The sequence below is a fragment of the Zosterops lateralis genome (assembly GCF_965231275.1).
Source record: "Zosterops lateralis genome assembly, chromosome: 1".
Taxonomy (NCBI): domain Eukaryota; kingdom Metazoa; phylum Chordata; class Aves; order Passeriformes; family Zosteropidae; genus Zosterops; species Zosterops lateralis.
The window spans coordinates 129386646-129412364 of record NC_139762.1 but is presented as its reverse complement, the minus strand read 5'-3'; the positions used below and the strand labels follow the sequence as shown (position 1 = coordinate 129412364).

The 25719-nt window shown below is 36.3% G+C and overlaps 1 protein-coding gene across 5 annotated transcripts in view; it reads left to right on the top strand.

Moving 5' to 3' along the window:
* Positions 1-25719, top strand: part of MATN2 (matrilin 2) — a 64778-nt gene that overhangs the window by 28480 nt on the left and 10579 nt on the right. For 3 of the 5 annotated variants that reach the window (XR_014590069.1, XM_083861153.1, XM_083861154.1), the window contains exons 5-21: positions 3183-3305; positions 8927-9049; positions 12983-13105; positions 17047-17169; positions 19336-19458; positions 20325-20447; positions 20610-20732; positions 21117-21239; positions 21327-21449; positions 21662-21784; positions 23781-23903; positions 23998-24120; positions 24214-24336; positions 24505-24627; positions 24836-24958; positions 25099-25221; positions 25387-25509. Coding sequence is in view for 4 of the 5 variants with exons in the window: in XM_083861153.1 (XP_083717279.1) it covers positions 3183-3305; positions 8927-9049; positions 12983-13105; positions 17047-17169; positions 19336-19458; positions 20325-20447; positions 20610-20732; positions 21117-21239; positions 21327-21449; positions 21662-21784; positions 23781-23903; positions 23998-24120; positions 24214-24336; positions 24505-24627; positions 24836-24958; positions 25099-25221; positions 25387-25509 (2091 nt within the window). In the remaining variant the exon portion in view is untranslated. The remainder of the gene's footprint in view (positions 1-3182; positions 3306-8926; positions 9050-12982; positions 13106-17046; positions 17170-19335; positions 19459-20324; positions 20448-20609; positions 20733-21116; positions 21240-21326; positions 21450-21661; positions 21785-23780; positions 23904-23997; positions 24121-24213; positions 24337-24504; positions 24628-24835; positions 24959-25098; positions 25222-25386; positions 25510-25719) is intronic. The other 2 variants (XM_083861156.1, XM_083861155.1) reach the window with 2 other exon arrangements.

The window sequence follows — 25719 nt, the reverse complement described above, 5'->3', positions numbered from 1 at the left end:
GTCTTGCTTATGCTCTCATTCCTTTCTTTAAAAGTGCTGACTTTTTTTGGTTTTGAGTAATTGGCTGTGTAGTTTATAATAACAAACTTTATTTTACTTAATTTTGATCTTTGTGATCAGTATTATCTTAGTCCATTTTAACTTGTTTCCTAGTAATTAACAGCAGTTTATATTAGAGGGATGTACCAAATTTATTTCTATATCCAGCTTATTTTAAAGAAATTATATAATGCTATCTTTAATTACTTGTGGAAAATGTACTTGCTAAAAATTCAGGTTTTTATCGCACAGCAGTGTACAGATTCAAATAAACATGCATGGATTCAAATTAAAGCTGCTAAACTGATTTTAGCCAGAAGAAAAATTTTGGAAAAAGTTTTCCAAATGTTTCTTTTCAAGAAACTGTAGGAGACAGTCATCATGAGAGCATAGGATCTCTTGCAATTGATAATTTAGAACTAAGGTGAAGACTGGAGGCTCAAATCCAATTGATGTTTGATGTTCTGTATCTCAAGAGAGTGCCATAAAATTACCAGGTATCTTGAGCTTAGTAGATTCTTAGTCTCTTTTGCTTAGAGCTGTGTTTAATATCAAATACTAAGCACCAATGAAACAGTGAAGGTATGTGAATGAATTAAAAAAAATTAATTACAAGTATGAAAAGTTCTTTCTTTATTGTCTCTTCTTACTCTGTTACATTTCCACAGTTTTTCTCAGCTGGTAATTCAGCATTTGGGCACTGCACTGCTTCAAATACAGGTTAATTTCCAAGAATTTGGAATTGTGTGTTACTTCCTTCTGGTGACCCATGCACAGTAGCCCTCAATATGCTCCTTCTCTACCATTTTTCAAAGCCCTTTGCTGCATTGCTTTACCTTCTTTTTTAGCTATGATTTCTATTAGTTTTTCCCGCCTACCTCTCACATGATTTCTTTGATTGATGATACCAGATTGCAGTTTGATCAACATGAAAGGGAAATTAGTCCTTCAGTGTGTTTGTAGCCTTTGTTTTGTTTTTTTTTTGTTTTTTTTTTTTTTTTTTTTTTGTTTTTTTTTTTTTTTTACATCACCAGATTATGCACTAATTTTAGCAATTAGCACTGGAAATCAGAGAGTCACCAAACTGGCCTTAAATGTGCTAGGATGGTGCAAATCATTGGTGAAGGAGAGAGATTATGCAGTATCAGTCTAGAGAAGGTCAAAACATTATGTCTAAAACCCCCACAGATTCCATGAGGGTAGGGAGCCAAGCCTGGACAAAGGGGACAGCTCAGTTCTGGAGGTAGGGGAACCACAGTGAAAATAAAATGCACAGTCTGAGTATTTTAGTTATCTTCACTACTTGTTAATTGCCCACAAGTGCACAGAGACAATGGATTCCTCACTTGACATCTAAGTAAAATAAATCTTCATCATGTTTATGTTAAGTACAATACATGATCAGCATAAACCAGATGTATTTATCTAAGGTTTGGATGTATTCGGCAGCTCTTCCATGAACAAATAATTTCTTTATATACATAAGTTAACACTTTCTGAGTCAGACAGTGCAGAAAAGATGAGTCATATGTGCCTAATGTTATACTCTCTTTTCATTCTTTTGTACCTAAACTTAGACTCTGTTTTATTCTTCTTTCACTTTTTTTTCTAATGTTGTGAGAATACATGCTATCAGTATTCAGTTCTTTAAAGCCCTTGCCCAAATGGCTTCAATCAGCAATGAACTGACAACTTCGCTTCAGGCTGGGAAACGGTTTGTTTGTTCAACCTGAAATATTCTTACATTTGTTTAATTATGATGGTTTTGCATCCATGAAAGGATGCTCTTTTTGTGTACTGTGGTCTAACTTTGCTAGGGAAGAGTATTTGTGTCAGATAATGAGTGTTCTGTACTTATTACACTGTATTTATTTGTTTAACTAATCTCTCCCATTCTTCTCTAGAGATGCTCAAATCTTACACTAAATTATTTCTTACACGAAATAATACAAGAGAGGAATGTAGCTGAAACAAGCTGGAAAATTATCTATTTGTGGGTGTTTACACTGGAACAAAAGAGTTAAGCGACTGTTTATGCTGTTCATCATGCTGCTTGATATGAAGCAGACAGCTATAAAAGAAAATTTGTTTTTGCTTGGCTGATTTCCTCAAACATCTTCTAAAAACCTATTTTGTAGCTGTAAATGACCATTATGTGTTGGGCAGTCTTTGAGCAACACAAAGTACTCTGCTTTCCAGGGCTTTTGCTGGGGAAACTTGGGGTTCTCATAAAGCTTTAGTCTGTTGAAAAGAAAGCCCAGTGTGCTTTATTTGGCTAGGTGCTGAACTGACCTCATTTGTCATGGTAATTTTTTTTGAGATCTTTTGCATGGGAGGGGTAACTTGCTACGGTATTTTGTGTAAAGCTGAACAATTCTAAAACTGCGAAATTAAATATCCCCAAGGTTTTTGCTGTTGTGTTTTCCTTTTATTTCCCTTTCCAACCTCATCATCATTTATCTGGTTTGGCAAAAAAAAAAACAACAACCCAAAAATACACAAACACTGTGGAGTCCTCCCATTCTAAGGAGGCTGGAATTTGATCTTACCTTGTGTTAACTCCTCCCTTAAACCAAACCCTAAACTCCACCCCTGCTCCTGCCCTATAAAAACACCATGACCCTGCCTTTGCCTGGTCTTTTGCCTGCATCCCCCTCCATCCCCCTACCCGTCCCCAGGGGTAATAAATGGATTCTGGAGTTTGACAAAAGAGAGACCCATCTTGTCTGTTCTGCTGCCAGCATCAGCAGCTGCACCCTCCCTGGGTGCAGCTCCCTGGACTTGCTGAACTCAGTAGCTACATGATACTACAAAACACAATGACTTCTCTTTTTCAAAAAATATCCCTGAAGAATGAAGAATGCCCTTTGAGCTTTTTAGGGAAAGATACATCAAGCAACTCTGCTAGACACCATTGATCCATTAATAGTCTATGCTTTAAGCTGAAGGAATGAGTGCCTCAGCTTTGAGTGACTGATCCTATTGGCTTTCACTGTTTGATAGAGCATTGGCATGATCTGTATTAAAATGAGCTCATCTCTAAGGAGCTGTCCATAGCTTGCTGAAATTTATTTTGATCTATAGTCTACCTGTGCATTGTAGAAGGTCAAAGAATTTCATACTCATGTGATTATGTGTTGTAGCTCAGGACCTTTGTGCTGTGGAGAAACATGCCTGTGAGCAGATTTGTGTGAACACACCTGGGTCCTACGTCTGTCAGTGTTATGAAGGGTATGAGCTTGATGCAAATGGAAAGAGTTGTGTTGGTGAGTATGAATTCAGCAATTCGCATTTATTTCTTGACACAAACCAAAGCAAAATTCAGTATAAATGAGTATCCACTTTAGCCATAGACAATGATGTTCTCCTGTATGAGTGGTAGACGAGAAAGAACACATAATTGACGTATTTGTAGGCCTTTACTGATAATGAATGGTGCCTTGGGAAAATTGTTCCAACCAATTTCACACAGAAAGTAATTTTCCATTTCAAAACAACACACCCAATTTTTATTCAAGATCTGTGTATGTGGCCAGCAATGTACTGGCGTGACATATGTGGTCATTAAAAAAAAAAGTGGACAAACTCAGTAGCTCCTTTTCAGACAGAAGTTATGCACAGAAAAACTTGAAAGGGGACAATTTATTGATGTTTTTTTCACTTGATTTTATGGAGATGTGAGATTTCAACCCCTTTTTGGAAAGATGACTTTAAGGAAAGTTTAGCCACTTTAGGAACCCATCCACTATGTTCTTTTAATTTTCACTACAGGCAATGAAGAAGTAAATATCAGCTCCAAGAGTTACAGCTCAAAAGGCAGAGTGTGGAAATATGGTACAATGATTTTTTAGCACAAAACATTATTCCCTGTATGTACCTCACACTTCTTCCCTGTTTACAGGTGGTAAATACTTCTAGTATAATCTCTTTTACAAACCTATCTACATATTCTTGCAAACTTTTCATCCTGTGCTATATTCTGAGAAAATACTGTCTTCTGGTTTCCACCGCAAAAAGCCCTAGTGAGATCTGGATAGAAAAATTACATTATTTGTTAGGTATTCTCTTCAGGCAAGCACTTAGATGCATGCTTAATTTCAAACACAAATTGAAGTCCCATGGAAAGGAATCCAAGTGAATCCTTGGCCTCAAATCTGCCACAGGCTGCCACAATGCTTTTCTCCAACACCTTACTCTTTCTTGTCATTTTAAGACAGCTCTAATATATCTTTCTCACTGCCTTCAAAGAGCTATTAGCTTGCATGATAACCCTGTTTTAAGATGCAAAATAGGTAACAATTTATGGAACTTTCTGCACGTAGCTTCACACAGGACACACAAAGTTTTGAGGTTTTTTTAGGCCTGGGATAACATGAGGTTTTGAAGAATATTCTCTCTGTGCTTACTCTTCAGAAATGTTTCCTTTATTTGTAGCTTCTTGATTTCAGTATAGGAGTATTTAAAGGTCTCAACATAATTTGTCTTCAGCATAATTTGGCCACTCATATTCCATTTTAAGGACAGCTTTTTGAAGCCAAATTGTTTTGAAAATGGAGATAATACTGGTTATTTAGGCAAGTCTTTATTATTTCTATATATAATGTTCATCTAATAACTTTACCTGATTCTCTCGACCTTCGCTTGTATTAGGATAAAGGATATATTTCTCTGCTATTTATTTGACTATACCCTGAGACAGAAAATCTGTGAGTTCTGTTGGTAACTTCTTTCATTCCCAATTCTTTCCTACCATATATTCTAATCTGAAATATTCATGCTTAGTGTCATCAGCTGTTGTTACCATTTTCTATTAAGTTGAAGTTCCTTGACAGCCCAAGATATTCTTACCAGGAAGGTAGCTACCAGAGCATCATTCTGGTGAAATTCTTTGTATGTCAGGTCTAATATTATCCTTTGTAATAAATATGAAGTCTGTTTTTGTTATTTAAAGCTTCAAAATATTTTTATGCTACTTATTAAATTTCTTGTGCTGGTACTTGGGTTTTTTGCCTGTTAATAACTTATTTGTAAATTCTGAGGAGAGTGGTGTTTGGAGGTGTGATACATATTTGACTTTTTTTTTTCTGCCTCCTCACTGACTCTCTTTGGCTTGAAGAGTTACACATGTATTGTAAGCACTATTGTTGACATTTAAAGATTTCATATTCTCTCTAAAATTATTTTCAAAATACAGCATGCATGGGTTCACTGTCTTGAATTTTGTAGCAGTTTTTCTTCTCCACTTGTTTTCTTAGCAACAAAACATGAATACATGCTATTCATACCACTGCAATAATGAGCAGTATTAATTGGAATTTTAAAGCATATCATTAAGATTTCTATTTTTTAGTTTACTTTTGCAGTTGCATATTTAGCCACTAAACTTTTAAATTTCTTACTGATGTACAAGAATGGTTCAATGTATATTAATTATATTTGATCTATGCAGAACTTAGTTTCTCCACATTTCTTGAACAGGAAAAGCTTCTCTGGGTAATTTATGAATTTGATGCTCATTTGTCTGTAAATCCTATTGTCAGCCTCCAGAATCTGACTTTTCAGATTTGAACAATTTGAGATTTTTGAGGAATATGCTACTACTAAGAATGTACAGCTCCTGCAGATGTGATCACCGATGAACAGTCATCCTTGCTGGAAGATTTTTTAAGGGAGACTATGTGTAGTACTGAATCAGTAGTGATAACTCTCAGTTTTCATTACTCCTAAGCTAGTTAACCCTTCCTTTCTGTGAAGTATTTATTATCAAGTGAGCAGGATCAGAAGAAAGATCTTGATGTACCCATATACTAGAGATCACTGAGAACAATAACAATTTTGCAAAAAGCAGTGACTTATTAAGGTTAGTCACTCCTCCCCTTCCAGAGAATGAAAAGAGAATTCCAGTAGGAAATACACCTTGTGATATTCTTGGAAAGAGTCAAAGGTTTCCATGTAAGATGTTGAAGATTTCTAAAGTTTTAACTCCAGCAAAAGCAAATGAAAAAGTGCTGAAACTTCTTTTCATGGGCATGTTTATTAATTTTTTCTGATGGGCTAATTTAAGGATCAGTGGTGATACTAATTGCTTTATTGACATGTGCCAGCCAGTTACCTGAATGGCAATAATTATATGAAATCTCACAGCCAGAACTCACAATGTATCCATTCAAGCTGACCACTGAACAACCAACAACTCTGAGTGTTTGTTTGCAATGCACAGTTTATGAACGAATTGGTACGTTAAACAATACTTGAAACTGTCTGCTCAGTAAATCTGGATGGCAAGGCATTATCACTTTGCCTTTTTTGAACTGTTTTCACATGGACAAAGTCCTGTCAGTTGAAGTTTGGTGGTAATGAGCTACCCTTTCTCCATCATGCTGCTGAACACTCAGTCTCTCCACGTTGGTGTTGCTGGACATGCTGTCCTCTCTTTCCTGGCACTAGGGCTAGACTGTCTCCATCTTGCTGCAGCTGCTGGGCTTGGATCTTCTTTTCCTGGCAATGGTTTGGCTGCTGGCACCTCTCTGCAGTCTTGGCACTGCTGGATTTTTTTGGCTGCTTCTTAGATTCTTATGAGTCTTCCATGAGTCTTCCATCTGTTCTTCCCTCACATTCTTTTTCATCCTCCTTATCCCTTAATTTACAACTTCTTCTCCTACCCTTCTCCTTAACTTCCTTCATCCTCCCAAGCCTGAATAACCTCTGTAAACATCACAGGGCTAAAACAACCCTTTATGAGAAAGGTGACCCATGCAGTCCACAGTTCAGAGAGGACAATGTAAGCACCCATAGTGCAGAACTGGGTTAGGAAATAACCAGTGAAAAGTTAAGGTAAAAGTAAAAGCTAAGTGGAAGTAAAAGATGGTTCTCATCACTTACTAACTAATACCAAGTGAAAAAAAAAACCAAGGTGGAACAAGTATGCAGAGATGACAACTGAATTAATAGTTTGCTCACTAAAAAGGACACTAATAAATCATTTAGAAATTTTTCTTATTGAAATAGACACAAGATAAAATTACAAACAGTGAAATCTCAAGTTTTCACATTCTCATGTATATCTCATGACTCAGCATAGAAATAGGCTCTTCTCCAAGGACAGGACAGGTGAGGATGGTTCAAAGCTGTGCCAGAGGAGGTTTGGACTGGACATTAGGAAGAATTTCTTTACCAAGAGGATGGTCAAACTGGAACAAGCTACCTACAGGAGGTGGATGCTCCAAGCCTGTCAGTGTGTCATTTGGACAAAGTCAACTCTGAACTGGCGAGGCAGTTGAACTAAATGGTCATTGTGTGTCTCTTCCAAATGGATATTCTGTTCTCACTGTTATAATCCTTAGTTGGGCAATTGCAGGTATTGCAGTAGAAATTAATTTTGTTAAGGTTTAAATGCAGAGGAGGAGGTGACTTTACAGAAACATCCATATGGGCTATTTCCCAGGCATGATGCTAAATAGCATATATTCTTTGGCCAACCTGTTTCTTAATGTGTCTTTTAAACACTTGAAAATGTGCATGTGGTTAGAATTAATATAAGAGGAAAGGTAATTGTATGACACATTATATCCTTGAAACGTGTATTCAGTAAATAGGTTTTAATATGAATCGATTCAGTCTGGAAAAAGGAAGGTTCCTGCCAGGAAAATGATATCACAGGGTAGCCAGTAAGTAGTGCAGTTTAACTTGATTCAACACAAACATTCTGAAGGGTTAAAAGAAACTCCTTCAAAGTAACTGTACAGATTATCTGCTTTCCTGACTAGATGATCTTGACTAAATATAGTAGCACACCTGAGTGTGCATGATTTACATAGGTGGGGCAATTGAGGAAAGAATTGATTTCATTAAAACAAATTACTGCCTCTTAAAGAAATTTGTGAGGCTCAGCAGTATAAAGTAGTGAAAAAATTTACTCAGTTGGCAAAGATGAATGTGTCTTGGTATGAAGCTAAGTACATTACTGTCTTCTGCAGAAAGAATCAGGTATACTTTCCTAATGTAGGCCTGGCAGCTCTTTGCAGGCAGAGCACCAGCTTTGTGGCTTATCTTTAATTTCTTCTAAGACTTTTATTGTGAAGATGAAACTTAACCTTCAAAGAAATTTAAAAAAATCTGTTGATTTCTGTAGCAACTTTGAATGAGCTTGACAGAGTAAACTCTGAAGTATTATTTTATTACCCTTTGGCAATTTAACTTTTAAATATGGATTTGTGTAATAAATGACCAGAATGACCGGACTGCCTGTGATATTTTTTTTTCCCCCTTGCAAAAGGTATTATATAATCAAAATATCCATGGTGAATATCAGCCTGAAGCTCTCAGGCTTTGCAGTTGTAGCTGCTTTGTACAGAACAAATCTGGAGCACATTAGAGGAAATGAATGTACTGTGACAGTCTTCAGTGTAGAAGATAATGCCAAGATTCTCCTATATACTCAGGCTGCAGGAACAGCTCTTGAGAATTAATACAGCTGGGAGGGAACTATGGAAAAGCAGAGCAATTCCAGAACAGGGACTTGAGAGACAGAAGACAGAACTAAATCAAACAAACTTTCTATGCCCTGGCCTACAGTGTGAACATCTGGACAGAGTTACTCACTGAGGCATGGTTTCCAGATCTGAGAAAACATGTTGAGAAGGCTCCTGACAATCTGAGAGCTGATAAATGTTCAAAGTTGAGAAATTATTCAGGACTCATTTAAAATCTTATTTACCAACTGGTGTTGTAAGTGCAATACCTTTTGCAGACAGGCTTTTCAGGACAGAAATTACATCAGCTTTTTCTTTTTTATAGCTACTGTGTGTCACTAGTACCATAATATCTATGCATGATAGTTCTGATTCTTTTTTTCCTAATTGGACATGTTGGTCTTGTTCTTTTTCAGTTGTAGATTACTGTGCTTTGGATAACCATGGTTGCCAACACGAATGTGTTAACACTGGGGACTCCTATTACTGTAGATGCCACCCAGGGTTCATTTTAAATCCAGACAAAAGAACTTGCGGAAGTAAATTGTGATACTGTTTAATTATGAACAGTTTGTACTTCTTCTGTCTTCCAGCTGTCAGCAGTAATCCCCCCACTGGTCCTGGGAATGCTGACTAATGCATCAGGTATAGAAAGTGTTGGAGTGCCCTGGAAGCCAAAGGTCTTGAAAGCAAGTTGTTTTGAGGGGAGGGCCTAAGGGTAAAGGTCCCTCCTATGAACAGGAAGCTTTTAACATGAAACCCAACTCCTTTTCAACAGCAAAAAGCTAAAGCTTTGCCTTGGATTTTTCTTTGATTATTCATTTTTTTTTCAGTTAGAATATAATCTCCCTAGCTGGGTAAACAAACAAGTCTGTGCAAGACAATTTGTAATCAGTCTGCTTTGTAAGACGATCTAAAATAATGAGTAGTTTCCCAATCAGAAGAAACGTTGCAGTCTGTTTCTCTGTGGATTTTTCTCCAGAGTGAGCTCTCTGATAGTGTGACAAAGCTCTGGCAGTATCAGTATCTTTTACCAGGCTTCCATGTTACCACCAGCTTATAATAACTTTATGGCTTTGCTTGTTTGTTGTTTGTCAAATTTGATACCAGGCTAAGATGGTCAAAAATTACTGGAGTTAGGAATGGACATGAAGTGGAGGGGATCTGCCAGACCAAAAAATATTCATGTCAAGGCCTTCCATGATTGGAAAACAAGCTGAAACCTCCACAGTGTTTAATGTCATAGCACCCTTTCAGGAAATGTCAAAGGAAAACCTTAATGTACCTTCTTAGTTAGCTTTCTTTATAAGTGTGGGCTTTGATAAAGAAATATTGCTATTGTGCCTGTAAGCAGGCAAGCTTCATTAGTTTTAGATCATTGCTGCTGCCAGTGATGAATTTAGCCCATATCATTGAATAATATGTTCAAACATTATTTCTGAAAAAATGCATCAATATAGCCCTGCATTTCTGTGTTTTCCCAGCCTGAGGGGCATTTCAGTCCTTCTGGTGAGAGACTTGGTTAGCCTATAGACTGTATCTATATTGTGTATTGTGCTTGATACCTATTCCACTTAAATTTAATATTTAGGAAGAAAATGTAATCCAGGCTGTACATGTGTTCTTACCATCAAGGGAGACATACACTTCTCAAAGGTGATTGCTCCCAGTTCTGGCAAAAATTTATGGAAGTGCCTCTATTTTCCTTGGATGTACAGGCGATCTGGATGAGTTGCCAAACTGGATACATAATTTTTAGATGGTCAGCGTCAAGGGAGATGAAACTTCTTCCCAAGGGCCAGAGCATTTGTAGTGATTAACATCATTTGTAGACTGTCTTAACATTCCCATTTGTCAAGTATCTGTCAGCTGAGGGCTGGCTAATTATACTTCCACATATACTTCCACATCCATATATATTTGAATTTTTATTTTAGTGTGCTTTCCACTGCCCAAGCACAAATTTTTGTTAATTTCTTTGATTTAAGAATGTGGATTTTAAGCAGCATTTTCTCTTCCAGTCTGAACCAAAGAAAGTCCTTAAAACTGCATAAATATTTCATCTGCCTTGACTGATTTTTAGTTTATGGCCTAACTGTATGCATTATTTTAACATGTTTAAATTGATGATTCACAGAATGTTGGCAGCTGAGGGAATAGTCTGGGAAAGTAGTATTTCAGGCTTGACCTGTCTCTATCCTCTATTTGTTGTTTGGGACAGTATACTGTGCATAAATAAGTACAAATAAGACTTACTAAGTCGTTATTCGTTACACTTGATATCTTCTGAGCCTTGCTGATAAATTAAAGCATGAATGAAAGAACTGTGTGGCTCTTAATGCTGCAAAAGTCAAAATAGCATGAGAGCTCTTCAAAGCAAAAGTGTTCCCTAGTTCCCATATGGTATGAATCACACTGTGCTTGAGTCTGCATAAACAATGCAAACAAACAAACTACAGATCACTGGATTTAAAATGTTTGTGATTTTAAAACTTTTAACATAAATTACTACATATTTGGCTTATGTGCTGAGTTTCAGGGATGATGGCCAACTAATCAAGACTCAGACCCATGCCAGGCCAGTTTTCTGCATCAGCAAGCAGGCCTGAGGCACCCACTCCTGAGATCTTGTGATTGTCTCAGAATCCTGACTTCCCTTTCAAAAATAGAAAGTAAGCCTTTATGCTCATGGCTACAAAGAAATGCTTGTATAAGTGTTGCATATCTAACAAATGTTTTCTCTGGGAGCTATTCCAAAGTTCTTAGAATGAAACACAAGGAGCAGTGCTCATGAAGGCAACACCATCAGAGTGTTCTATGGCTGGAAGAGCACAGCAAATTTAGTTTATCAGTGAGGCAGGTGGAGGACATTCAAGCTACTATTGAGACTCCTGCTACTCTTCCTCTCAAGAGGACAGATGGCAGCTTCTGCTTGTACTGGGTGCTGCTGAGCCTCAACTGTTGTTCTTTATGAAAGGCCAGTTTGAGTTCTGCATTCACATAATTTGTAGCTGGGCAAGGCTCTGTTAACATCCTTAGATGGGCTGTGTTAATGAAGCCCTGTGAAGTGTTTTAGTGTCCCAAACAGAATAGCCTCAAGATTTCAACAAAGATAATACGTATTTTTCAACCCTTGTAGTCATCTTCAGAATCAGTTACCCAAGAAAAGTCTCTCCTGCACACTTGAGTGAGCAAGGACTTGAGCAGGTAGATGCACCACAGCACTGAGTAGTTCCAGAAGGCATACAGTTGTATTCCTATGATGCATATGTGTGGCTTTATGGCTTCTGTCTCTTCAGTGCCCTCTTGAACAAAATATACTTTCTAATTTTCATTTTAGTAAATGGATAAGATATCTCCATATTATGTATATATGTATGTGCGTATGCTGTCAAAAAAGCTTTGGTAAATGTTAATTGATGTTATCAATGTTAATTAGTATACAGAGTGGTGTTCATAAATTATAACATAGTTCTTCCAAATTTCCTTAGAAAGTCACATTCCACTTCATTTATTCTGAAAATATAGGTGGTTTATTATCACAAAGTGCTTTCATTATATATAAAGACTCAATTCCATTAACCCGCCACAAATCCAAAGAAAGACCTGTTCATGCCTCTGAAAGCAAATCACCTGTGGGAATAATAATTGATTAACTTCTGGGAAAAATAGTTTTCAGGTTGTATAATGAAGTGTTCAGAAGTGCTTGGATATTTTTTTAAGTGTGATTTTTGTAATTTGTGACTTCTTTATCTACTTTTAGCAGTGCTGAGGGGTTAGGAGCATTTTTCACTGATATAAATTAACTACACTGACACAAAACTAAGTGATGGGCAGACACTGCTTCTAAGAGAATGTCAGGTTCGTTGACTTCATCAATAATGAAAAGCTCTATGTGGGAAATATCTCAGTGCTCAGTGCACAAATGCTTTCCTTTATAAGGTACTTTATCCACAAGTGGTAGTTGTTTCTAGACTGCTCATCTTCTCTTCCATGGGCACTTCAAATGGAAGAATTGTAAAGCAAGCACTCAGAGCTGTTAAAAACATCCAGACTCCTGATGACCTGTTTGTGCTGCTGTGATCTGATGACCAGCATTAAAAAACCTGTTTGTGTGTTTATTACACATCATGTGTAACATGCTCTCAGTGAATAGCGGCAATATTGATGAGACAATATATCAGGATTAGCTGCAAAATATTAATAAATATTTAAAATTCTGACTTCTGTTCTGCATGAACTATTTCTGTTCTCTAATAATTCTTTGTAGTACATGTCAGATGTACATCAGTATAGCAGATATTTGGAAAAAAAACCCCATTATACTTTCATGGCTTGAAACAATATGGTAAAACACCAAAATGGTGCCTAAGGGGAAAAAAAAGGCAAAAGAAAACAAAATAACTTGTTTTTACCTAGTTTATTTCTGAGAAAATATATTACTCACTGACACAAACGTTTTTGTTGTTTAGAACCAGATTATTGTTCTCTTCAGGACCATGGTTGTGAACAGGAATGTGTTAATACAGATGATTCCTATTTTTGTCGATGCCAAGAAGGGTTTAGACTTAATCCAGATAAGAAAACATGCAAAAGTGAGTAATCCTTTGGACATAATATAGTTCATCTGCTTTTATTTCTTGAACCTGCTGTGAATTGTTTCCCTTCTGAAAGGATGGAAGTTTTCTCTGTAATTAAGGCTGAAACAAATGTTTCTTTATAGACCTGAATTTTAACTGAATGAATCATGCTGGGAAAAAATACATTTCACTGTTTTTAGATTACTTTGTATATTCGGCATTTTTGAAGACTTTGTTGAAAACCTGAGAATTAATGAAGGAACCAAAATTACTTAAAATACGTTCATGACTTATTTGAAACTTTCTGGCCTTTGCTTGTAAAGACACAAGCAGCTTTGAAATTCAAAAAAAAAATCACCTTATTTTACCCAGTTGATTTAGCCAAGGACAGATACATTTCATCAGCTTGGAAATGTATTGATCAGACAACACAGCTATCAAAATCAACTTAGAGTCACACATGAAACTTCGCAGTTTCCTAAAAAAATTGTAAAAACAGCATAAGCAATGTCAGTGTTACAAACCAGTTGCACATGCTATTTACTTTAGAAAGACTTAGTGTTACAGCTCTTCTTGAGTGGAGACCTGGAATCACAGCAGATTTTTACTGTAATGTGTTAAAGTTTAGGGAGAATATATTCAGCAACATGAAATAGCTGATCTCATTATTCAGTTGTTGAGGGGAGAAAATCGTACTACTGATATTTTATGAATAATAAACTTGTTTGGAGCAATATAATTCTATTTCTAGACACTCATAAAATGTATCTGGTTTTGAAACTGTATTTTTGTTCAATCTTAAAGATACGTTCTCACAAAGCATTTTTGTCTGCACAGTGCTGCTTTTGCAGTAATCCATGCTATTCTGCTTTTTATTATGTGTATGGTATTTTAATGCATTCATGTTTTTATAGCATCAATAGCCTTGGTGAGCAAAAGAACAGCATTGTGTAAAATATTTATTGCCAAGGATTTAATTGCAAATTAAAGGCAAATAGTAATCCCCGTTTGGGGTATTTTTCCTTACGGGGCTTTGGATTTGGCTGCAAATCTGGTGATGTTTCCAGGATTAGGCTCCTATTCCAAATCTTGTTGTAACAAGAATCATGTTAGTTAAGCTTTAAAATAAAGCAGAATGTTTGCATATATGCCCTTTTCTGAAATCAGGGACCATAGATCAGTGACAAGCACCAGGCATTTCTCCTTCACCACCATGTGTGACTTCTGATGACTACAGGAGGAGATCTGTGGGGGTCAAAGTGAAGCCTTACACAGCTGAGTTTTTGCAGCCTGCTCTCAGATCCCCATCTCACTGTCAGCTTTAGTAGGTATCCCAAGAACAGAATCCAGTATTGTTTAAGAAAAGTGAGTTTTCTGAGCCATTTTACTTCAGAAACCTTTATGGCTGGCTTCAGTTTTTCTCTCCACAGAAGTAGACTTCTGTGCTTTAGGTCAGCATGACTGTGAACATGAATGTGTTAACATGGAAGAGTTGTTTGTGTGCAAATGTCATCCCAGATACACCCAGCAACACCATGGCAATACATGCAGCAATGAGTGTGTCTCATGAACTGCAGTGACCAGTGTGCTGCAAGGGAGAGGTGTGAACAGAGTGAGAAAACACTCCTGAGTCCTTTGGAGATATTTCTGAGTCATGCAAACCTATGGTACTGCAAAGTCCACCACAAGCCAGACTTAGCGAATAATGCTATAGTGAGATCCCTGATCCAATAGAAAGCTAAAGCATAATTTTCTCCAGTCCAAGTAACTGGGGAAATGTGTTCAGCCATTTCACTCAAAGACACAAAGGCAGTGCTTGCTGCTGAACATTCATATCATTGCTATGAGCTGTATAACCTGCACACCTCATACTGCTGCATACTGATGTGTGGGGATATGAAGAGACCCATCCCTTCTGTATATTACACCTTCAGTGTTCCCTTCTATGAAGTGTCCTTTTCCAGAAGAATGTTGCTAAATGAAGGATAGATGTTGCCCCAGAGAAACCAAACAGCACTGCCCACTTGGCATCACCCAGTTTTAGAAGGTAGTTCTGTTGCAGAGAACCATTTTGTGTATCACCTAAAATATTGGCAGCATTTTCCCCTTATGTCCTTACAACATACTTTTCCAAAGGAATACTCAGTCACTGAAATTTTTAAAAAACTTGGTAGGACAGGGAATAATAATTTTTAAATAAACTGTGATAAAGCCATATTTAAGGTAACCTGAATGAGTTGCAACTTTTTGACAATTATAGTTTTAGACTATCTCAAGTTGAATTTCTAAAAATGAATATATCCTAAGACATTCCTTGTTTGTAAAACACTGAGCCTTCCCTAGTCCTTTCCCCTGCTAGCATTTTTTTAACACATGTAATAAAGCACTTATGATTACAAAATTTACAATTATAGTGATTTCCAAAGCCTGGTAATTAGCACCTTTGTGATTACAGCACTCTTTGAAAGAGTGTGTTACAAAATTCTGCAAGAGAACCCCAAATATTTAAATGTTAAAAATTAATGTTGGTGTGGGTGTTTGTATTGAAAAGATGGAGCCAAACAGATGTAATTTTTCACAGAGAATATGGGTTTGGTTTTTGGTTTTTTTTTTTGTTTTTTTTTTTTTTTTTTTTTTTTTTGTTTTTGTTTTTGTTTTTGTTTTTGTTTTGTTTTGTTTTGTTTTGTTTCCACATTTTTTGTGTGCTCTGGGAAGTTACACAAGCCTCTTCATGATGATGTGAACTCTTGGAAAAAGGAGGAGGTTCCAGCTGGAACTTGCTTTAGCTAGTAAAAACTGACACCTCAGCTTCATTTGTTCAAGCCTACGTTGTCTCTCTGTGTATAATGGTAAATCTGGACCAATTACTGCAAACTTGTTGCTTAGTTAAATAAACCAATAAACAAAAATATTTAGAATAAGTGATTTAACATTAAGTACAGACTTTTTTTTTTTTAATGTAAACAGATTGCTGCAGACATGTCTCTTAACATCTGCAAATGATTTGCAAAGGAGACATGTGAGATTGTGTTTGTGTTTGAGGGAACTCCACTACATTTGATCAAGTTAAGCCAAAGTGATTTGTGCCTGTATAACTAAAACTAGCCATTAACAAACCAGCAGTAAAATACTATTAGAAAGTTCAAAGCTTTTTTCCTAGAATGTCCTTTTCTATACTCACAGAGTCAGCAAATTGCATAGTACATGTGCATGTATCTCACCCTACAGCTTTGCTGTCCACTGTGAGGAAATGTATTTTTTAAACCCAGTTCACACCTCTCTTGCTTCCCCCACCTTATGTCTTTCACACAACTAGCTGCATACAAGATTTAAAAGACAAATTCCATTTAATCTTACTTGGAATAGGAAAATCAAAGAAATGGAACATGTTAAGACACTATCACACTCATAATTTCTATCTGTACCCCATGATGCTTTAAATACTGGAACCTGTTGGCAGGTTAAAGTTTTAAGTTGGTGATTTCCTATCCTGTTGAAAAAAGAATTTAATCTTGATTAAAAAATCTGAAAGCCATAATTTCTATTAAAAAAATTACTAATACTCATATTTGCTGTAAAAATGTAATGGTGAACAGAAGAGAGAGTTTTGCTTTTTAAAGAAGGAAAGTATGATTCTGTGGGTGAGACCAGACTGGGCTTCAGGATTCTCCCTTCTCTCCACTTTGTGTTAGTTCAATCACATTGTGATTTTTGGCAAAGGAAATCTGCACTTCACCAAGTATGCTATGTGCCAAGTGGGGTTGTTGTGTTAATTTCAATTAGGTGTTGTTAATTAACTCAGTTTACTCAAGTAGGTGGGGATACTTACATAAATAAAAAACTGTACTGATCTTTGCCCCTTGCTCTGCAAAGGCACCATGTACTAACTACAGTGTCATAGTTTATGTATCTAAGACACCAATGTGATTTCTTCAATCATTAACACAAACCAATAGGAGTGGACCACTGTGTTGAAAGCAATCATGGCTGCGAGCAACTGTGCCTGAATACAGGTGATTCCTATGTCTGCCAGTGCTCTGAAGGATTTGTCATCAATGAGGACCTAAAAACTTGCACACGTGAGTCTTGCAAGAACATCCTTTCTGTCAGCTCTCTTGGGAAAGGTTTTTGTTTTCATACAGGGAAAAGCACTCACCTTCAATTTATTCTTACAGTCTGCATTTCAGTAATACTTTAATAATTACTTGAAAGCAGAAACAGAAAAAGTATTTAGGTGAGAATACTTGTCAAGATAACTGTTAGTCCTCACATATTCTGAAAAGTTTTGAGAGACCTATTAATCCCTAGGTGTGGAAGAACAGTTTTTCAGTCCTATGACAAGTGGGTCTGACAGGGCATCTCAACAGCAGTGTCCCCAGGCCACACTGCCTCACCTTACCTTGGGGCAGGAGGAGAACTGGGAGCCCCACACTGAGCTTCACATTTAGCATACTTATTAAGTGAGCAGAAGTTGTCCTGGCTGCCCTCCCCTCTTTATAAACCTAATGATCATTGAGAATTGATAAAATTTCACAAACAGTTGAATTGCCTCCTTCACTGGAAAAATAATGTATAGAAAGGGCCAGAAAAAGAATATGAGTGCATTTTACCTGCTTACATTTTATGGACCTCTTTGAGAGGAGAGTGAGAGTGCTCTGCCCACTTTTTCCAGATTTTGGAGGTACATTATTTCTCAAGCTTGTAGAGTGTTGGAGCAGCTCTAGAGTTCACTCTTTTTCTTGCTCTGAGGCACAAAGTTTTAAGAGAAGTCAAACTGCAACTCTTCAGTCACAAAAATTATCTAGATAGAAGTGAGACAAATCAGCAAAGGCAATTTGCCTTTGTATTTATCCTTGTGTTTGTCTCCATACTAACCTTTTTAGTCCCATCCAATACTTTGACAGACTTTGCTTCTGTCTGCCACTGCAGCCCTATAGAAAGGGACAGACAGTAACACAAAAGTATAATTAGTGTACATGTAACAACAAGAGGGCCTACTAAAAACAATTTTTTAGATATTTATCTGCAGTACCACTGAAAATTTAGAAACAGCCAAATAATGGCATTTTATCAACTTGCAAATGGAAAATCCCTTTTCATTTGTAGTAACAAGAGATGATTTTTCATTCCTGAGTTAATTTCCTCCAGACTGTACTTGGAAACCCATCAGCAGCAGAGTTCAAGAAGCATTTGGACAACATTTTCAGGCAGATGGTGTGAGTTTTGGGATTGTCCTGTGCAAGGCCAGTAGTAGGACTTTGATTGGTCCTAGTGAGTCCCTACCGAATCAGGATATTCTATGATTCTATAATAACCCTGTCCTCATATATGTATTTAGGAAAGATTTTTCCTATTCCTGAGCTCTAGATGAGATGTTGGAAGCTCGTGAACATTTTTGGGCTACCATGAAGAGAGTTTTGGCACTTTGCAATTTCCTGAATGATAAGTTGAATGGAAGGGATTTAACATATATCAGTCCTAGTGAGAAAACATCTGGGATGTTCTAGTATTATATACAAGGATTTTAAGAAAGCTGTAGGAACACCTGCATGGTAACCAAATCTGTACTCGGACAACTCATTAAAAAAAATTAAGTGTGTGTAGCCAATAGACATTATCAAGTCCTGCTTGCAAAGTCTCAGGAGCCCTATGTCTTTATATGACAGAGAAGAAACACTTGAGAAATTTGAGATGAAAAGTGGACCATATTTGACAGTACTTCTCGCTTGCAATTCTTTGTCGAATCTTGATAGTCCAAGCCAAATCCCACTGACATCTGAGAGGTTTTCTTCTTGCTGCCACAGGAACTGGGTCAGGTTCACAAATGAGTTCTGGGGACTGCCACCTTCACTTCAGGCCATTTAGAAACTATTTAAAGAATGTTCACAAGGTAGCTTTTAGATCTTTGCCAGTACCATGTATAAAATCATTGCCAAAGTATTTTGTTTTGTTTTAATCCACTTTAATCCAATTCAGACGTGGACTCTGTTTAGTTATGTTAAGCACAGAAAAGTATGATTTCTCAACTCTGCTTAAAGCAAAAAATGAAAAGCAGGACCTCTAGGACCCCACTAGGACTTCTTACATTTTATTGAAGCTTTATATTCAGATGAGAAACTGAAGTATTGTCTAAGCAGTTCAATGTATTTACATTTACTTGCTTATGTGGAATGCAAATAGTAGAGATGAAAAATAATTGAGTCATTATTGGTTACATTTTTTAATAATTTTGATTGCTCCTACAGGAGTTGACCATTGTGCTCTAAGTGATCATGGCTGTGAACATTTGTGTGTAAATGGTGACAGATCTTATACTTGTCAGTGTTTTGAAGGATACAGGCTTCGTAACGATGGGAAAACATGTAAACGTAAGTTATTATTCAGCAACTCAGGCTCATTAGAGCCTATTGCACACATAGAAGAAATCTTCAAGGTAGAATTGGATTGCCTAAATGTTCAGGGATTTCAAGAGGCTATATTTCTCCTTTGATGTCATATTTGCCAGCAGTATGCTGATATCTTGGATATGGTAGGACATCTAAAATGGTACTGAATGCATACTTTTAGGCACCTGTATCAGACCCTAAACATCTGTGCCATTTAAAAAGCAGCCCTAAAATTGTACAGCTGTGGATCCAAAACTCTCCAGATCTGGGACGACTGTGATTTTCTTCTAAAACTTCAGGGCAAAAATATATGTTTATAAAGTCTTTCCCAGCATGAAGCTTGCAACATTATTAATGGAAAGTTCATTTTGTCCAACATAAGATAAGGATGATTGCAACAGAACTATCATAATTGTGTTACAAATTTGGCTACATTGCACATTTATGATGAGTGGCAGATACCAAGAAAAAAAAACTAACAGCAATATTTTCTCAACTTTCATAGCTTAGGTCACCAAGTGATCAAAGAAGAATTATGGATAAGTCTCACAGGAAAAACTCAAAGACATTCAGTATTTTGTAACTGTAATCCCCATAATATCTAATATCAACATCTGCTGTTAAAAAATGTTTACAGAAAAAAATTTAAAGGCATCCAAGTATTACCATGATGAATGAAAAGCTCCCTATTCTTAGCTGATGTTTCACAGCATCACCCTCTTTTGTTATTCTGTGCAAACAGAGACAAATTCTGCCTGTCTCAAAAAGTTAGGATACACTAAATCAAGTTAACTTTGAATATACTGCCCTTAACTAACAGAATTTTTTATATATTAAATTATTCCTAGGTAAAAATGTCTGCAAATCAGTCAACCATGGCTGTGAGCATGTTTGTGTTAATGCTGACAATTCCTACATCTGCAAGTGTCATGAGGGATTTGTACTGAGAGAAGATGGCAAGACTTGCAGAAGTGAGTCACGGGTATCTATTGAACACTTTTGTACATCAGGCAAGGAAGGAAAGGGGTATTTTTTACTTCTTACTGGAAAAGAAGCAACAAACTTCCTTTTGATAGCTGTATTTCTCTAGCATGTTGTCATTCAAAACCTACATTTATATTAATCATTTCCAGGACAGGACATCTGCAAATCAGTCAGCCATGGCTGTGAGCATATTTGTGTTAACGAAGATGACTCCTATGTCTGCAAGTGTCATGAGGGTTTTCTGCTGAGAGAAGATGGGAAAACATGTAGAAGTAAGTACTCAGAGAATTACTCATAGAATTTTATTCACAGTAGATCTGAGAATCATTCAAACAAATACAACGATTTGCTGTTGTAATAAAGGCTTAGTCTTCATATGTATAATATACGAATAATATTTATATATTTATACATTTAAACCTTCCAAATGCTTGTAAGAGACTCTGTGGACAAAAATAGTATCTTTTAATGGATCAGCTGACAGACTGGAAACAGAAAATACTCAAAAATATTCAGGCACCAAGAGTTAAAAATGTTTCCTGCCTACCACTGTTTATTCCAGTGGTATCAGTAGACCTAATGAAAGCTGTTTCTTCTTCCTGCATGATACACTTGCTATAGATGTGCTTTAACCAATTATCATCTACTGTTCTCAGATAAAGACATCTGCAGTTCAGTTCAGCATGGCTGTGAACATGTTTGTGTTAATGCTGATGAGTCCTACATCTGCCAGTGTTATGAGGGATTTGCACTGAGGGAAGATGGAAGAACATGTAGAAGTAAGTTTCCTTCTCTTAAGTAGATTTTCTTTATAATCTGCACATTTGTAGATGTATTTTGAATATGGTAATCTTATTTTTTATCAGATAAAGATGTTTGCAATTCTGTTGACCACGGCTGTGAGCATATTTGTGTGAATACTGATAGTTCATACCTTTGCCAATGCTATGAAGGTTTTGTATTGAGAGACGATAAGAAAACATGTAAAAGTAAGTTATTTTAATATTACTATATTTTTATATTCAAATATCTACAGAAGAAACATATTATTTAGAGGCAGTTCTTCTTATAGGAGATTTTTTTCTTGCTGAAAGGAGAATAAATTCTTTATTTACTAGAAGATTGCTACTGTTAGTCTTTAAAGTTTTGGAAATGCTCTTATTCATCAAACTGTAGTAAATAAAATTTAAATTATTCCTAGATAAAGACATCTGCAAATCAGTCAGTCATGGCTGTGAACAAATTTGTGTTAATAATGATGATTCATACACTTGCCAATGCCACGATGGATTTGTACTAAGGCAAGATGGGAAAACATGCCGAAGTAAGTAGTTTATTAATAAGAGAAGGAATGTAATTTTTGTCTTATTAGAATGTTATTCACTGGTTCATAGTAGCCAAAATGGAATATTTTTCTTTGGTCATAAGACTTGTATGAATTAAGCGTTGTTCTCAAGCTAAATTTCAGAAAAATCAGCCAATTTTAAGGTTTAAATGTAGGTTTTAAAATGTGAACTTCATTTCCAAATTAAGTATATTGAATTTTAATCTTGAGCATAGGATGTTGCTGCATTTTACTGTGCTGGGTTGAAGTTCTAATAACCACTGTGTTCTTCTCTCTATATTCATGCAGATCATGACTTGACTTGTTCCATAACCTCTTAGCATGTTCTTTCATAAATTATAAGCAAATAAAACTCCTTCAGACTTTTTATGTTTTCTAATCTTTTTATAACTCTCTTCTTGGTCCCCTAAAACCTCTTCTGTTTCTCAGCATCCTTGTAGATGCACCACAGTAAAAGAAAGTCTTCCAATAGGAGATACAGCACGATTCAGGGCAGAGGAACAATAACCCATCTCATTCTAATCTGAATCTACCTATCACTTTTTTATCATTTATCTTTTGTTCAAATTTTTTTTTTGACAAAAGATACGGTTAGTCTACCTTTCTCTCTATTAATGAATAATTGTTAGAATGCTTTTTGTTCCTAATAGTATTTAAATAATGTACACATACTACCCTTTATTTGGTTGGCCATGCACTCCCTTGTCCTTTATCTTATTATTTCAGGGTTTTCAAATTCCTAATATTTTCACAGTAAATACTGTGAATGTTCCTTTCTTTCAGTTATTTTTCAAATCTTAGAGCTGTTTTCAATTTCTACATTTTTCAACTACCCTGGCACTCTTTTTAGATTGTGAGACTACATTTTTGGGGGGGTATCTAGAAAAATAACCTTAAATAGTGCAATCATTGATGGGTTTTATTACTATTATTATTTCCCCTCTGCATCCCAAAATAGTCTGGCTCATACTTGCTTTCAGCTATGTAAATTTTATCCTTCTGAAGTAGTAGCCATGTCTGCTGCTGGTTTGTATTTTATTCTAAGCAAATGTTTCTGAGCTGAAATGTTTCACAGCACAGCTGTGTATAAGCAGATGCTAATTTTTACTTACGACTATGACAGGATCTAGTTTAGATTGCCATGTCTTAAATATAGTTATTTTTGAGATAGAATATTGTCTTATGTAGTAGTTTTTGGAATTTTTGTTTTGGCAGCAGGAGACCCCCCTGAAATTTGGCTCAGTTTGAAATTCTTCTAAAAATGTAAACCTCAAGAGTCAAGTTGAACTTGGCTCTCAGGAGGCCAGTTTTTGTGTAAAGGTAGTTCTCCATTAGAAACTGATATTTTCTTTTGTGTTGCATGAAGAAGAAAAAGGGAATGCTGATAGATGGCTCCACTTTCTTCTGCACTTTCTCCCCATCTATCCTTTTCGAAGAGGTTTTAACTAACTGTTTTAACATTGCAGACATACAGGTCCTCACATCAATTTTCAGCAATCCAGTTAGATTTTGTTTATTGTGTTACACAAGTAACTCCTATTCTTTCAGGTTTTGTTTATGCAGACTCTTGGCACTGATAAAAGGATGTTAGGAATTATCACTAAATCATGTCCTGTGGTGTTTCTCTTAGTTTTGTTTTTAACAGCATGAATTTGTGCTAAATGACTGTACTAAATTATTCCCTCCTTTCACTCTTAGTACTCTTAATGCAAAATTCTCCTCCTGAATCTAGTCAGATTAATCCTAAAATGGTTTATTTTCAGTTGGAGATCATCCAAGCCATGAAGTTCTGGTCAGATGATAAAGGATAGATACTCAATTTAAGCTAAGACGTCCATCATTTAACTAGCAAGAGATTTGCTTTCAGTTCGCAAGCTTCCATATTTTTTTGCTCATGGGATTAATCCTCTAGTCTTTGTATTTATCAAAAAAGTTTAACTAACAAGCCATATAAATATTATCTAACTATTTCCAGGCAAAGATATTTGCAAATCAGTCAACCACGGCTGTGAACATGTGTGTGCTAGTGCTGGTGATTCATTTGTTTGTAAGTGCCAGGAGGGATTCCTGCTAAGAGAGGATGGAAAAACTTGCAGAAGTAAGTAGCTTGATATTTATCAACATACTTTTTATCTGCAGCTTGTGCTTGTGTAGAAATGTGCTAACTAGCAAGAGCTGTCATCTGTTTTCAGATAAAGATCTTTGCAAATCAGTTAACCATGGCTGTGAACATGTTTGTGTTGATTCTGGTGATTCATATACCTGCAAATGCCATGATGGGTTCCTACTGAGAGAAGATGGGAAAACCTGCAGAAGTAAGCAGCACAAGAACTTAATTGGATGAATTACACATACAATAATGAAGGCCTCTGCTGATGTGTGCTGACTACCAACTCTCCTGTTTGCAGACAAGGACATTTGCAACTCAGTTGACCATGGCTGTGAACAAGTTTGTGTAAATACTGAAGACTCCTACATCTGCCAGTGTAATGAAAAATTCATACTGAAGGAAGATGGAAAGACATGTAGATGTGAGTAGCCTGAGCTATAAAAGTGTGTTTTTATTTGGGGCTTTCAAGTGTTGTGGGTGTGAGTGCACATGTGTATGTTTGTGATTTCCAACTATTTGGGCTGTTTAAAAAAAGATACTGTCTCTCCCTAACAAGCCTCACCTCACAAACCCCATCCACTTTTCTCAGATAAGGATGTTTGCAACTCAGTCGACCACCACTGTGAACATATTTGTGTTAATACTAATGATTCCTATGTCTGCAAGTGTCATGAAGACTTCATTCTGAGGGAAGATGGAAAAACTTGCAGGAGTAAGTTATTTAATCTTTGTTTTGTACTTCCTGATCTGAAAATGAAACACACTACACAACAGTAGTGTGTTATTTGTGTCCTTATTATAGAATCAGCTTCATGTAAGTGAGATCCTTCATGGAAAATCATAGCCAATTTTTTTATATTTTGTGATTTTTTTTTTTTTAACTTAACTAACTGTGCTAAATACATTTTCATTATTCCAAGGTAAAAATGTCTGCAAAACAGTCACCCATGGTTGTGAACATATCTGTGTTCCAACTGGCGATTCATACATGTGTCAGTGTCATGAGGGATTTGTATTGAGGCGAGACATGAAAACATGCAGAAGTGAGTAGCTGAAACTTTTATGGGGAGTATGTTTTTGAGTCTTAAAAGAAATAATAGACTTAATTTCAGTCAAAGCTTACTCATGACAGTTTTGTATTTGAAAAATGCTCTAATAAGAGGATTCTTTGAACAATTCTCAGATAAAGACCTGTGTAAATCCATTGACCATGGCTGTGAACATGTGTGCATTAATAATAACAACTCATACAGCTGTCAGTGCCATGAGGGCTTTGTCCTGCGACAAGATGGGAAAACATGTGGAAGTAAGTAACTCATTATGTCTGTCAGCCCCTTTTCTCTGGCATTGCTGCATAAATGAGCAAAGATGTTGTACTCCTTTGTCATATGTTCTTCAGATATCATGTTTGGAGTCTTTGGATTTATAAAATATTAAATAGAAAGCAGATAAATATTTCAATTTTTTTTAGGTAAAGATGTCTGTAAATCAGTTGACCATGGTTGTGAATATGCTTGTGTTAATAATGCCGATTCCTATATCTGCAAATGCCAGGAGGGATATGTACTAAAAGAGGATCAGAAAACATGCAGAAGTAAGTATATTTTATTTAGAAAGCATTTGTTTCTTTTATTTCTAAAATTAATTGACCTCACTTCAAAAAAAATTATAGAAGCATAGAATGGTCTGGGTTGGAAGGAACCTTATTAAAGATTACTTAGTTCCATCCCCCTGCTGATGGCAAGGACACCTTCTACCAGACCAGGAGTCTCCAAGCCCAATCCAGTTTGGCTCTGAACACTGC